The sequence below is a fragment of the Melanerpes formicivorus genome, unplaced genomic scaffold (assembly GCF_026170545.1).
Source record: "Melanerpes formicivorus ecotype bairdi unplaced genomic scaffold, bMelFor1.0.p_v2 SCAF_21, whole genome shotgun sequence".
In the NCBI taxonomy this organism is placed as follows: domain Eukaryota; kingdom Metazoa; phylum Chordata; class Aves; order Piciformes; family Picidae; genus Melanerpes; species Melanerpes formicivorus.
The window spans coordinates 7,429,079-7,442,885 of record NW_027142373.1 but is presented as its reverse complement, the minus strand read 5'-3'; the positions used below and the strand labels follow the sequence as shown (position 1 = coordinate 7,442,885).

At 56.6% G+C, this 13,807-nt stretch overlaps 1 protein-coding gene across 1 annotated transcript in view; it reads right to left on the bottom strand.

Moving 5' to 3' along the window:
- DNAH17 (dynein axonemal heavy chain 17) overlaps positions 1-13,192 on the bottom strand; it is a 38,704-nt gene extending 25,512 nt beyond the window's left edge. The window contains exons 1-33 of the mRNA XM_068151313.1: positions 12,847-13,192; positions 11,959-12,137; positions 11,515-11,707; positions 11,328-11,427; positions 11,153-11,238; positions 10,872-10,997; positions 10,452-10,607; positions 10,288-10,371; positions 9,702-9,890; positions 9,375-9,491; positions 8,944-9,197; positions 8,644-8,839; positions 8,377-8,523; positions 7,938-8,046; positions 7,629-7,732; positions 7,389-7,529; positions 6,876-7,019; positions 6,465-6,647; positions 6,135-6,383; positions 5,849-6,018; positions 5,367-5,589; positions 5,171-5,287; positions 4,963-5,049; positions 4,482-4,634; positions 3,695-3,943; positions 3,035-3,157; positions 2,461-2,808; positions 2,289-2,380; positions 1,986-2,112; positions 1,616-1,768; positions 879-1,004; positions 651-758; positions 396-527 (exon numbers count right to left, since the gene is read on the bottom strand). Of these exons, the coding sequence (XP_068007414.1) occupies positions 396-527; positions 651-758; positions 879-1,004; positions 1,616-1,768; positions 1,986-2,112; positions 2,289-2,380; positions 2,461-2,808; positions 3,035-3,157; positions 3,695-3,943; positions 4,482-4,634; positions 4,963-5,049; positions 5,171-5,287; positions 5,367-5,589; positions 5,849-6,018; positions 6,135-6,383; positions 6,465-6,647; positions 6,876-7,019; positions 7,389-7,529; positions 7,629-7,732; positions 7,938-8,046; positions 8,377-8,523; positions 8,644-8,839; positions 8,944-9,197; positions 9,375-9,491; positions 9,702-9,890; positions 10,288-10,371; positions 10,452-10,607; positions 10,872-10,997; positions 11,153-11,238; positions 11,328-11,427; positions 11,515-11,707; positions 11,959-12,137; positions 12,847-13,191 (5,310 nt within the window). The 5' untranslated portion in view covers position 13,192. The remainder of the gene's footprint in view (positions 1-395; positions 528-650; positions 759-878; positions 1,005-1,615; positions 1,769-1,985; positions 2,113-2,288; positions 2,381-2,460; positions 2,809-3,034; positions 3,158-3,694; positions 3,944-4,481; positions 4,635-4,962; positions 5,050-5,170; positions 5,288-5,366; positions 5,590-5,848; positions 6,019-6,134; positions 6,384-6,464; positions 6,648-6,875; positions 7,020-7,388; positions 7,530-7,628; positions 7,733-7,937; positions 8,047-8,376; positions 8,524-8,643; positions 8,840-8,943; positions 9,198-9,374; positions 9,492-9,701; positions 9,891-10,287; positions 10,372-10,451; positions 10,608-10,871; positions 10,998-11,152; positions 11,239-11,327; positions 11,428-11,514; positions 11,708-11,958; positions 12,138-12,846) is intronic.
- Between the last annotated feature and the right edge of the window lie 615 nt (positions 13,193-13,807).

The window sequence follows — 13,807 nt, the reverse complement described above, 5'->3', positions numbered from 1 at the left end:
GCACCGGTGCTGCCCATCCTGGACCCGCCAGCACAGGGAGCTCACACACGTGTCAGGACCTCCATGCATAAAGAGAGCATGGAAACAGGTCCCTGTGTGAGGCTGGGGTGTGTGGGAACTGTCCCTTCACCTGGCCCAGCCAACCTTGTGCCCACTGACCAAGTTGCACAGCCCTGCACAGAGGCTCCCAGCTCCCCCAAGCTCCTGAATCTATCTTTCCTTGAACCCCAGCCTCATTTCACCCCAGCTGTGCTCTCCTAAACATCATCCTATGTGTGGTTTCCTCATGCACTTGGGATACTTTGAAAAGATTGGAATGCAATAAACCCACAGGAAATCTGGGCTCAGAATGGCCAAGACATGAAGCAGCAGAAATATCCTCTTGTAAGGAATACCTTCACTTGGATCATTTTGGCCACAACATCCCTGGCATGGACATCGATGGTACAGATTGTCATGATCTTCATCCTGTCTCCAGGAGTCAGGTTTCCAATGAGCAGTGAAATCAGTGCATTTAGCTGAGCAATCTGTGCAAAGACAGAAATGATGAACAGAAAAACATCACCATTTGCCCATCTCCTGAACCTCAGCTCTTTGAAGCACAGCAGGGTTGCAGGAGCAACTCTGGGTCAGGGCTGAGGGAGACCAACCTGTTTTTTGTTGTACTCCTTCATTGCATTCTCATATCCTTCCTCCAGCCTTGAAAAGGCCATGTCAACTTCTGTGGTCCACCAGATCTGGGTGCATGTCAGAGCAACCTGCAGGGCAAAATTTGGCCCCAAAGTCGGGGCAGGTGCTTGCACAGGAAGCTTGCTCTTTCTCTTGAACCTCAACTAACAGAGCCCTCAGGCAGCCCAGCCCCACGCAGCAGCTCGCACCTGTGCTGGGTAGTCAAACACCCACTGCTCCCGTGGCTTCTCCTCGTAGGTGAGCAGCGCTTCGGGGATCAGGTGGCGCAGAGTGGAGTGCATTGTCTGCAGCACCCGGTTCAGCCAGACCTCCACCTGGAGGGTCACATCCAGCACACTCTGAGCAAGCAGTCCCCAGATCAGTCCAGTCTGGCTTCATGACCCTGACACGGTCAAGTCCAACACTAAACCTTGTTTCTCAGATCCACATCTATGTGTCTTTTAAATCCCTCCAAGGATGGGGATGCCACAAGTTCCCTGGGCAGCCTGTTCCAGGCCTTCAAACACTTTTCAGGGAGGAATTTTTCCTAATGTCTAACCTAAACTTCCTTTGCTGCAACCTGAGGCTGTTTCCTCTTGTCCTATTTGTTTGTTCCTTAGGAGAAGAGAGGGGCTCCCACCTTGCTCCAACCTCCTCTCAAGCAGTTATAGAGCATGAGAAGGTCTTCCTTGAACTTCCTTTTCTCCAGACTAGACAATCCCAGTTCCCTCAGCCAATTCCCAGAAGACTGTGCTCTAGGCTGCTGCTTGTGCCCCAGTGCTGTTCTACACCCACAAAGCAGATCCCATCTCTGAAGTGGTTTTTGGCTAAAAAGCTTCACAATTGCCTTTTACAACTGCTCCAGGCTGTTAATGCACAACAAGCAAAAGGCTCATCCTTGTCCCCATACTGCCCACCCTGACCAGCACCATGGAGCTCAGCTGACCTGTCCAGACAAGTCACAGTCTTTGTGGAGGGGGACGTACTCTTCCTCCCCACTGAACATCCCCAAGGCAATCTTCAGTGGCTTCTTGTCTGGACGCATCTTGAACTTCAGCTTAGCCAGGCTGTCAAACAGCTTTGCCAGGTGACGGGACACCTGGGAACAGTGGCACACAGAGCTCAGTGACCCCACCCAGATGTAATCACCACCTGGGTTACTTCCCACATGGTTCTCAGGGCACTAAGTCCCCGAGAAGGGGGGCACCAGTGGTGGTGTCCTGACTGTTAGGATGAAAAATGTTTTAAACCTTCTCCAACAGTTTAGCGTGCAAGAGACACAGGACTTGCCTCCATGCTTCACACACAAGCCCTACCTCAGCTGGCTCATTGCCATTGGATAAAATATCAAGCAGGTCTGCTGAAGATACAAAGTAGAACCTGGGAAAAGCCAGTCGTTTGGTCTCAAGGTACTCAGCCAAAGCCTTCTCGCAGCGTGCCAATCTGACAGAGAGCAGGGAAGAAGCTGCACTGAACCCCGCTGCTGTTAGTCTTTATTCTTTGCTAAGTCCTTGTCATGCTGAGACAGACCCACTTGGCAGAAACCAAACCCTTCCTTTGGCCCTTGACCAGCTGGTGGAGTCTCTCCACATGCTTTACCAGAATGACTCAAACCTCACCTCTTCTGCAACTCTTCCAGCTTGTCATAGAGCCCAGGCTTGTTTGTGGCTTCAACCACGTTGGGAGTTTTCACTGCGTCAGCCATTAGCTCCTGCAAGAGAGAAAATGCTTCAGCTCAATCCAAAGTGGCAGAGAGACCTCAGAGGCCAGGGGTTGGGTGAGGCCTCGCACTCTGAAATCCGCATCAATAGCATCAAAATGCTTGGAGTCCTCTGGAAGCTGCTTGCGGATGTCCTCGGAGCCAATGAAGATGCTCTCCAGGTGACTCCATGTCCTCTGCACCTCAAACCAGATGCTGATAACAGAGTCAGTGGTTGACAGCTTCTGCTGCCAGCTTGACACCTCTTGCAGGAAGAAGGCTAAGTATTTGGAGGTCATCAGGTTCTGCAGCTGCACTTGGTTGTCCTCCAGTGTCTCAATGAGGACTTCATCTGATTTGAGCAGCATGATGCCAGTCCTGGCATGCGGCTCATGCTCAAACTCCATCGTGCTCCAGGTGGTGTCCAGGGCACTCAGCACCTGCAGAGGCATGAGAAATGAGCTGGACTCTGCAGAAGCAAGTTCCAGACCCTGTGGAAAAGCAACCAGCAATAGACATTCCTGCTCTGGGGCTGCAAGCTCCACTGGTGCCATGCTGAAGGTGGACTCCAGCCCCCAAGAGCAAGAACGTGAGTGCTAAGAGCCACAGAGCTGCATCAGAGCTGAGCTCTCAGCAAAGCAAGGTCAGGAGCCAAGTGCTTTTTACCTTCTCCATCCCTGACTCTTTCATGGCTTTGTCCACGATGCCACGAACCTCATCCTCAAACTTGTGCAGGTTCAGCTGCAGCAGATCCCCAAGGGTTGTGTCCTTGGACATAGTGAATTTCACCTGGAGCAGAACTGGCACCATCAGGGCATGGACTCCCCTCCATGGAGAGATAGCCCAGCAGATTGCCCAGCTGAGCACCCATGTTTAACACCCATGTTTAACACCCTGCACAAATATAGAATCATAGAATTGTCAGGGTTGGCAGGGACCTGAAGGATCATCCAGTTCCAACCCCCCTGCCATGGGCAGGGACTCCTCACACTAGATCAGGTTGCTCAGAGCCACATCCAGCTTGGCCTTAAAAACCTCCAGGGAAGAGGCTTCTACTACCTCCCTGGGCAACCTGTTCCACTGTCTCACCACCCTTATGCTGAAGAATTTCTTCCTAATATCCAGTCTGAATCTACCCATTTCTACTTCTGTTCCATTCCCCCTAGTCCTATCATTACCGGACACCCTAAAAAGTCCCTCCCCGGATATGTTGTTCTGTTGTAGCTTTTCAAACAGATTGCATGCTTCCCCCCTGATGGAGGCCAATCTCAGGAGCCTCCTAGGCCAGGGGTTTGAGTCAGGGCAGGGTGGGAGGGCTGGGGGCACCTGAGTTGCCTGCATGAGCTCCCTCCAGTGCCGGTCCCTGATGGCTGGGTTCTGCAGCTCGTTGACAGCGCGCAGGGAGGTCATCAAGTTCTTCACGCTGCTTTCCAGCCCTGTGAACGCATCCCAGCTTCTCATCTCCTTATCCAAGCTCCGAATTTCTTTAGCAAATTTCTTACAATCCATATCCATCTGCTCAGCATTGATCTCCTTCCACCTCGTGGTCTTCCAGTCTTCCATGCTCGTGTTAACCTGAGTTAGGAAGTGTGTGCTCATAGGATGTGTGCTTAGCAGAAGCATTCCAGCCCAGGATGAAGAGCACCATACCCAGCACCTGGACACCTTGTGCATACCCCACGCCCATTGCCTGCACACAGTGCCCACATGCTGGGGTGCACAGCCCCTGCACCAGCAGACCTGGTCCATGTTTTATCCCACCTTTCATCCCACCTCTCCTGGTGATGAGAGTCTCAGAGGACATACAACAGCTTTGCACTTATGTCTGGCAATGCCCAGATAGCACAGGGTGCCTGTACTGGGTGCCCACACTTGCCAACAGCTGTCTGCTGTTGAGTCCTTGCTTGGAAGCAGTGTTGGGCATCACACCCTGGGGCAAAGGGGCCAGTACTGAAAACCAGTGTTCCCAGTCACTGAGTTTGTCCACAGATGGCTACTGGCAGCTACTGTTTGTTGATGCTGGGTTTCAGGAACTCAAACCTGACCAGCCCAGCACATTCCCATGCTCCTGCCTCCTCCTTCCCTCCCCATCATGCTGGACTGTGGCACGTACCAGGACAATCATGTCCCAGAGCTCCTTCAGCAAGCACACTTCCTTGGCACATGCTTTGAGCTGCTTGTACTCTGGGACCAACACCTCGAAGAGCCCAGCAGACTTGGACAGGTCTGCCATGTCACTCTGCATGGCAGCGATGCCCTTCTGTTGCTGGCCAGAGGAAAAGAAAAGGTCTCAGCCGGAGATCGTGCACCGGGGACACGTCCCCTGCCTCGGCCAGAGATCGTGCACCGGGGACACGTTCCCTGCCTCGGCCGGAGATCGTGCACCGGGGACATGTCCCCTGCCTCAGCCGTGGCTCTGTCCCCACTGCAGCACCAAGGGGATGGGAAGGTCGCTGCTGCAGGGCCAGATCCTCCCCATCTGGCTGAGAGCTGGAGATGCTGCCCCTCCCCAGTTCCTCCAGTGCACGGGGCTGGGGGTAACCCAGCAGTGCCAAGGGGACAACAGTGACCCTGGATCCCTCCCCCTTCTTTACCTTCTTCAAAGACTTGTAGGGCTCTGGGTCAGCGTAGGAGAATGGAGCCTTTTGCCGGAACTGATCGCGGAAGGCGTGCTGCCGAACCTGCTCGGGGATCACAGGGCTCAGGGTGAGCACCGGGAGATGGCAATTCAGGGAGAGCAGTGGAGTCTCCCCAAAGCTCCCAAGAAGCTGTTTTCTTGCCCTCAGGCCCCAGGGCAGGCACCTCAAACTGCTGGCACCTCCTGTAGATATTCTTGACCTCATTGGCTTGCAAGGGTGCAACGTTTTGCTTGACTCGCAGGCAAAGCTTCTTGGTGCTGTCCCAGTGCTCAGGGAGGTCCTGCAGCCAACACCACACAGTGTCAGCAGCCTGGCTCCAGGGAGCCTGTCCCTGTCCCCCCACACCACAAAGATCTCACTTGGAGCTTCATATGGATCTCCTCTGGCATCTCATCTCCATAAGTTCTGAGCAGAGCAATTGTCTCCTTCAGGGGCTCAAACATGTGGTCAGTCACCACCTGCCTCTCCTTGACCCTCATCAGGTGCCCCATCACCTCCACCAATCCATCATAGTCTCCCTCCTCCAGAGGTTTATTCAAGCCGGTGTTTGCTTCCTGGATGAAATTCTCCAGGTCCTGGAGACTGGGAAGAAGGTGGTGGCTCACTGGGCACCCCTGGGCTACAGCTGTCCCCATGTTTGCTTGGGGCTGGCTCTGTGGGGCACAGCCCCTGAGGGACTTGCCCTCACAGAGGTGCCCAGCACCTTCCCCTGCACCTCCATGGCTCCATCCCTCAGAGACCAGCCCTGCCTTGGCACACAGGGACGCATTGGCACATCCCTAGCTGGGCTCCAGTCCCTGGGAGCGCCCCATTCTCACTCCGGGGCTCACCAAGGCCCTACCTGCTGGTGACGTAGTTGGTGAGGTGCTGGCGGAGGGCCAGGGCCCGGCGCTGGATGGTAGCCAGCAGTGCCTGCTTGAAGGGGCGGCAGTCGCTCTGCAGCCACCCCCCGAAGACCTTGGTGTTTGCAAACCCTGACACCTCCTTGCGCAGCTCCTCGCACGCATCAATCTGGGGAGGAGAGCTGGTCACAGCCTGTGGCTGGCACCTCCCCAGCCACCTGATGCTCTCCTGGGCACCTGGTACATCCCAAGCACCCCACACCTGCTGAAGCACTGGTGCCATACCTCCTGCTGGAAGAGCTGGAGCGATGGGGTCCCATGAGCTGAGGGCTCCTGTGGCTTCTGCCCCTCTGGGCCAGGGGTGCTGCCCAAGGTGAGAATGTGCTGCAGGAACTCCTCAGGCTCCACCAGCCACAGGTGGGGTTGCTCCTCAAAGCCAGCACTGTACTCCTCGCCTTCCATCATGGCATGGACCACCAGTGACACCACCTCCTGATGCATGCTGCTGATAGCTCCCTGCTCCTCTAGGGTGATCTGAAGGGACAGGCAGAGCTCTCAGGAACCAGCTGAGGGGACTGGGCATCTTTGCCCACATCCAGACCACCAGAGACCAACCTTGTAGCTCAGCTTGCCCTGCAGCAGCCGAGGAATGCATGCCGTGGCCGTGTAGATATCGTTGAGCAGGCTCTCCACCAGCTTCAGGAAACTGTTGTCATCCATCCCCTCCAGCGAGGGGCAGTACCGCACTCCATCATCGGTCAGCTCCATCCGCACTTCGAACAGCGGAGCCACGTTCACCTGCAACAGGTCAGCATCCCCTGAGGTGTTCCCCCCAGCCCCACGGTCCCATCGCGGTGAGTACAAGGTGGGGACACCAGCACATCTGGTGCTCACTGCCCACGGGCACCAGGGAGCACTGGCACAGCACATCTGGCCACTAAACGAATGCCTGATGAAACCGAGAGCGAGTGAGCAAGAAGGATGGGCAAGACATGGGCACCATGCTGCAGGGAGCCCTGGACTTACGTGAGAGGCCATGTTGTTGAGCAGCAGCTGCAGGGATTTGTGGACAAATTCAAAGAGTCCATCCAGCACAATCCTATCTACGTACTCCACATAGTTCAACCATATCTGGGACGACTTGTCAGCCACAAGCAGGCCTGCATTCTCCTGTGAGTAGGAAAAAAACACCAGTATGTGCCAAAAACTACCCAGCAAACCTATCAGCTCCTCACAGTGAGTCCTCCCTCTCTCATCCTCCTGTGGGTTTGCCCTGTCCAGCTGTCACACGGATCCCACACCCTGCCCTTTCTCCCAGCTGTATGACACACAGACCTGCAGCCAAGAGGGTAGCAGGCTTCTGGAGCCCATGTTTGGTGCTCAGTGATCTTTCACCGGAGCCTTGTCTCAGCAGAGACCACAGGATTGCACCCCAGGTTTTAGGGAGGACACCACCAGGTTTGGAGCACTGCAGCATGTGGGCACTGGACATACTGTCTTAAACCAACTCCAGCTGAAGCATCCCAGGACAAGTCTCACCTCCAGCAGCTCCTGGATCTTCCTGCCTGCATCCTTCATGGCAGCACAGCGCTTGTTGAAGGTGTTTTCTCGTCCTTCCAGGTCCAAGAGCAGCGTCTCCTTGTTGTCCTTCCTTTCATACAAGGGAGTAGCTGAGCACTCCTGCAGGAAGAGGACAGAGCTGGTCTGCTGCTCTGGGGAAGGTGAATCCCTGCAGGAGCCTTCCTGGGAAGGCACCTGTAAAACACCAACCAGAGCTACCTCAATCAGCTGGGTGATACTTTCCACGTTTAACTTTGCTTTCTGGACCCTGGTCTGCAAGTCACACAAGACCTCTCTCATCATTTGGATGTACTCCATGACACCTGGGAGGAAAACCCATGTCCAGCTGGAGATGTTACACAGACACCTCCAAGGCAGTGAGCACATTGGGGCAGAGAGGGTGGAGGCACACGGGGGGACCTCACAGGCACCTGAGGGCAGATGCTGGGCAGGGGTTGGGATGGTGCTGGGGAATGGGGACACCCTGAAATGCACAAAGATCATCTCTGGTCATGGGTGAGTTCCTACCTTCATGGTGCCAAAACAGGGTTTGCTCAGCACTGGCCAGCTGCCTATCCACATCCTCCAGCTCTGTTGCCAAGAGGGGCAGCTCCACTGGCAGCAGTATCTGCTTCACCTGGGGAACCAATGTGTCCACCAGTGACCAACCAACTCCCCTCCAGCTGAGACACACTTGCTGCAGCACTGCTTTTAGAGGGAAATGGGATCCCCACCCCACCAACACAGAGCTTGGGAGGGGCCAGTGAGACAGTGACAGCAGTAGCTTGGCTCAGTCATGGGCTGGACCTAGGGTGCCATTGATGTGCCTGTTCTACCCACACCCCACCCCCAGGCTTTAGAACTCGTTTCACAAGAGCCTCTCTCTGGAGGTTCCTCAGCCAGCTTCAGCCCGGCCAGCGCTCAGGGCATGGAGATGCTGCTCTGTGGTCACCCCTTTGCAACCTGCCTCATTGTACCAGCCAACGATAAGGTTCAGGTTGTCCACAAGCTTTTGGAAAGTCTCATTTTGAGCAAAGAGGCTCTCAGCACTCTCTGGGATGTCCTTCTGCTGCTGCAAGTTCAAGTACTTCACCTCCCGCAGAACGGCGACGAGCTGCGGGACAGGAGGCCAGAGGAAAGGATCCTTACTAGGACCCACAACATCTCACCACAGCCTCTGAGGAGCTCTATGTGCAGGTGAGGGACCAGTGGTGCTCCCCACACCAGCACCCACCTCTTTGCTGAAGTTCACGCTGAGGAGCAGAGAGTTGGGGTCCCTGAGGATCAGGGGCTGCTCCAGGTTGAAGTGGCAATTCTGGCCAGCTCCCTGCACCCACTCCTCGTAGACCTTCTTGCGGTACTCTTTCAGCAGGCCCATGATTTCTTCATACTTCTCAGACACCAGATCAGCTTCAGCACTGGCTGTCACACTGTCAAGGGCACAGTGAAGAAGCAGCTGCTGCAGTGGGGCACAGGAGAAGGCCCAGGCTGGGCCAGATCCTGCTCCACATGCCCGCAGGTGACCCCCACGTACAGGTGGTCGATGGCAAACAAGTCCTTGTGGAGCCCCTCCAGCCGCTGCTGCAACTCCAGAGCCCACTCCAGCTGCCCAGCCACCAGTGGCATGTTCTTGTTGATGGCTGGCAACGAGGAAGTGGTTTGAGTGTCATAAAGCAGCTTCACCTTCTCCAGCTCAGTGTTAAACATCGCCAGCAGGGCTGAGTAACAGGAAGAAACCTCAGCCTTTATCAGAGGTCGCTCCAGGAGGGAGGCAAACATGTGCACCATCTGTAGAACAAACAGGCATTGGCTCTTGTGCTCCAGAGCATCGTTGGGATGGCCTAGTGCCACCCCCTGGTCACTCCCATGTGTGGGTGCACCGTGGCTGCTGCCAGCCTCCAGTGCTCAGGCAAGGCTGCCCTGTGCCCAAGGACAGGACCTGCTGAGCCAGAGGAAAACCTGTACCTTCAGAGCAGATGCCAGGCAGTTGCAGTCTTCAAAGCCTTGGTGGATGATGGTGGCCAGCCGCCTGTCCACGACCTGGATCTTCTTCTGGAACAGTGCAAAGTCTTGATCCAGTTGCTGCCAGAGGGAGCAAAATGATTTAAGCAGGTGCAGCCTCTGCGCTTCCTTCCCAGCTCACTGACCCCACCCAGCCCAGGGCCCTGGGACCTGCCCCAAATCCTGCGTGTTGCCTTGGCACAGTTTTCCATGCAGCTCCTCCAGCACGCTCTGGCCAGACACTTTTTTCATCTGGCAAATGTTTGCCCGTCCACACCAGCACCCACTCACCTCTTCTGCAGGATCTAAGGGATCATATTGGCAGTCAGCAAACGTCTTGATGAGTTCAGAGACTTCCTCATAGATCTGAAAAACTTGGGTCCCCAGGATGTTTCCTCGCAGTCCACCCAGTTCTACCTTCTCCAGCTTCAGCAGCTCAATGGCTGTCTTGTACAGATCCTGATGAGCACAAATCACCATCTCATCCAGCTTCTCAGTAGCAAACCCTGGCTGCCCAAGCCCTTGCACTGTGGGTGCAGGAGCTGCAGCAGCAGCACAGGGATGCAGGGGTCCTGCAGTGTTCCTGCAGTGTTCCTGCAAGTCCACTGCTCCCAAGGAACATCCTTTCCTTCCTGGGGGAGCCTTTGTGGTCTGACTTGGGGAGGCCCCACCCAGCCCCATCCAAGGGCTAGGGGACACTGGTGTCCTGCTAGGGGCAATGCTGCTATGCTCTCAGTAATGCACCACTGCTGGGATTCCACCTCCCCTTTGCTCCTCACCTGTGCTGGTAGCCCCAGCATACCCTGTACCACCCTCAGGGGACCCTCAGCATCCCCAGGGCAGGGGCAGCTGGCTCCATGCCCTGCAGTGCTGTCACCTCAATGGTCTTGAGCCTGTGCAAGAAGGTTTCAGTTCTTTTGAAGATGAGGGAAGGGGAGAACTCCCAGAGCTGTGGCTCCTCCTGGCAGTGGAGAGGAGCTGTCAGAGAGCAGAGCTGGTGTGGAAGAGGCCAGGCAGACACACACCATTCCCTGCACCTACTGGAAACAGTGTGGCTGTTGAGTCACAGCAGAGAGTGCTGTAGGACTGGAAGAGGTTCTCGATGGTGGAAATGCTCAGCTTGATTCCCTCTAAGGTCTCCTCAGTTTCTCCTTGCAGCCCCTTCATCACATCCTCAGGGCCCAGGAAGTTTCGAGTCTAGGACATCCAGATACAGGCAGAGGCTGTCAGCATAGAGGCTCCTCCTGCCCCCATCCACCTCTTGGACCCAAGAGCTGTCTGGTGATTTCCTGCAACCCACACCCTGGCCCAAACCCCCTCCAGCTTTGCATGGGGGCTTTGCTGGTCTCTTGGCCGGGGTGTCTCCATATCACCCCGTGCCCATTCCCTGCCACCCCTCCCTAACAGTCCCAGAGCAGGGTGGCAGGAGGAGGCAGTGTTGGCTCGGTGCTGGGGCTGTACCATCTCCACCAGGAGGTTGCAGATCTCCTGCAGGATGAGGATGCCACAGGAGGGCGAGCGGTAGTGCTGGCAGTGAGCACGGAGCAGGCGCACGGTGCACAGCACCCTGTCCACATAGGGCTGCAGCTGTGGGAGCAGAGCTTCCTTAGTGTGGCATGCTGATGAGGGTCAGGCAGAGCCCAGGTAGCTCCACACCCACATGCAGCTTTGGGCTCAGCCTGACAAGGAAGCCAGGTGGTGCCAGGTTATTTTGCCACCAAAAATAAACCCAGCAAACTTACCTGGAAGTAATCTGCTTGCTCCATATCTTCCAGCAGGACTCGAAGTGGTTGCAGGTGGAGGCTGATATCTTTGGCTTCCTCCAGACCTGGGCAAGGGGAGAAATTCCACATTGCAGAATGGGGAAGCCTGACTGGCCTGAGAGGCAGCTGCCCTCTGTGTCACCCAAAAGCTTACCAGCACTAGCATCCCTGAACAGGCTCTGGAATGCTAGCCAGTAGAAGCTGTTGGCCCTTTCCAGTATGGTAGCCAGTGCTGTCACTTGGGGTGAGAGGAGCTGACAGGGCAGAGGTGGCAGGCTCAGCACTGGGTGCTTGGCACCAGGGGGGTCACAACCATGGGTTGTCCACAGGTGAAGGGGTACCTGGTCATTGATGCACTGCAGGTCAGCTGTCCTGGTGTCCCAGAACTCAAACTCAGTCTTGGGCAGGGGGTGCAGCCCTGCCAGCAGCGGCTGCGCTGAGTCCTTGCTCAGGATGTCTTTGATCTGCTGGGACCACTCAATGACTGCAGTCTCGATGGTGTGCAGCACTGAAGCATCCACAGGCCCATCCAGCCTGAAAGGCAACAAAGTGATGCTCCAGCACTAGGACTGGCCCCAGGCTGTCCCCGTGGGACTGTTTGTGGCCACCTCTGCCAATGCAGCAGCCCAGCGTGATTCTCTTGAAGGCACTTTGCTTCTAAGGTGTGCCTCAGGATGCTGAGGGACCAAGCCCATGTGCCAGCTCCTGTCCCTCCCAGAGGGACCGATGCTGCCCTAGGGCCCTGCCAGACTTTGCTGGCACTAAGCAGTGCCAGCAGCACCCACCAGTCTTGGATAGTGCTGGAGCCATCCTCTGGCAGTGGGAGCAGAGGCTTCCCCTGGATCTTTCCATCCATCACCAGCATCTCATTCTTCAGCTGCTGAGCTTGTTGCAGGACATCCTCTACCACTACCCTGGGCCAGCCCTTTGCGTTCCCCTCGACCAGGAGCAGGGGGTATATGACCTGCAGGAGAGGACTCAGCTGGGCACTCTGCCAGGCTCTCCCATCGTACAGGGCAGCACTTCCCACTGTCTGCCCGAGCACAGCGTCAGCCCAGCCACAGCTCCAGCAGCCACTCATGGTTTTTTTCTGGTGTTTATCTCATCAGCTAGGATTCCCATCACCCTGTGGTGGGTTTCCAAATCTCATGGGTTGGGAAGTGCTAGCAGTGGCACAGCGAGTGCACCTAGTGGGGTCAGGGGCTAGTGCGTGAGCCAAAGCTGCTGACATTAAGGAGAATTTGCAGGGGCTCCTGGGGCTGAGCCAGCCGTGGGGTGCTTTGGGCTGGCAGTGCTCTGGGTGGGAATGTTCAGGGGAAATCTGAGAGAAATCCACTCAGACATTTCCCAGCTGCAGGCCACTGGGAAGGGGGAATTTCGCTGAGTTTTTCAAATCCCAGGGAGGAAGTGATACAGCTGAGACCCACAAGAAAACTGAGCTTGTGACCTTCACCCAGCCCTGTGTCCGGGTGGCGTTCAGTCAGCGGTGGCTGGGAGTCACCACGAGGTCAAGGCCAGTGCCAGGGACAGTTCTATTGATATTGTTTCTTTTTGAGCCCATCCGAACCTTTGGCTGCAGCAGCCTGCAGCGAGTGTCCTGGCGATAGCGACTTGCACAGGGAACGCAGCTCATCCCACTGGCCCCAAGCCTGCGCCCAGCAGGGGCAACCTACCTCCTGCACCACGGTGCTGAGATGCTGCACGGGTGAGGGGCCGATGTCTCCCACCAGCAGCCCACTCCGGTAGTTCTCCCGGGTGATGGTCTCCTCCTGCTGCTTCACAAAGTAGATGCCTTTGCCCCTGAGGGCAGGCGGGAAGCCGATGGCTGGCAGGAGCTGCCCGGAGGGGCTCAGCCCCAGCACCAGCTCCAGCACATCCCGCTGCTTGAAGAACTCGTCCAGCGCAGTCATGGCCTCGATGCTGCCCACAAACTTGTTCCACTTGTCCGGCTGGACCCGCAGCAGCAGCGTGGTGAAGCTCTCCAGGAAGCCGAGCAGCTCCTCCGGTACGGATGACATCCTGCTGGCACCGGCACCGGGCTCCGGTGCGGCTCCTCAGCACCTGAGGCACGGGGAGCGGGAGGCAGGCAGACAAAGCCCCACTCAGCCAGGGGCTGTGCACACCCCGCACCCCAACCGCTCCACCCACCCCTTGCTGCCCCCCCAGTCACTGCCCTCAGCTTCCCTCTGCATGCTGCAGTCTCCTGGGAGCTGCGGGGCCCATTCTTGCCCAGCTCCATCGGCTCAATCACCTCCCAGCCTACTCCATCCTTAACCCGACCAGCCCCCTACCCTTAGCTGCATCCCCCCACCCCGGTCCTATGCCCTCTCCCCACAGTCCCAAGCTCCATTGCCCCCCTGCCTGCCTGTACTGCTCCCCTGCGCTGTCGCACCGCTCAGTCCTCCAGTAGTCTCCAGCCACTCTCCACAGTCTGGCTGGCTCCTGCCCCAACGGCCACTGCACCAGCCCCAACGGCACAGGCACCAGCCCTAACGAACACTGCACCTGCCCCAACGGACACAGGCACCTGCCCAACTGCCCTGGCACTGCAGGCCCCCATCCCACCACCCTCCTGGCATCCCTGCCCCTCATCTCTTGTTCAGGGCTGTTTGCCCACACCATCACCATCCTGGC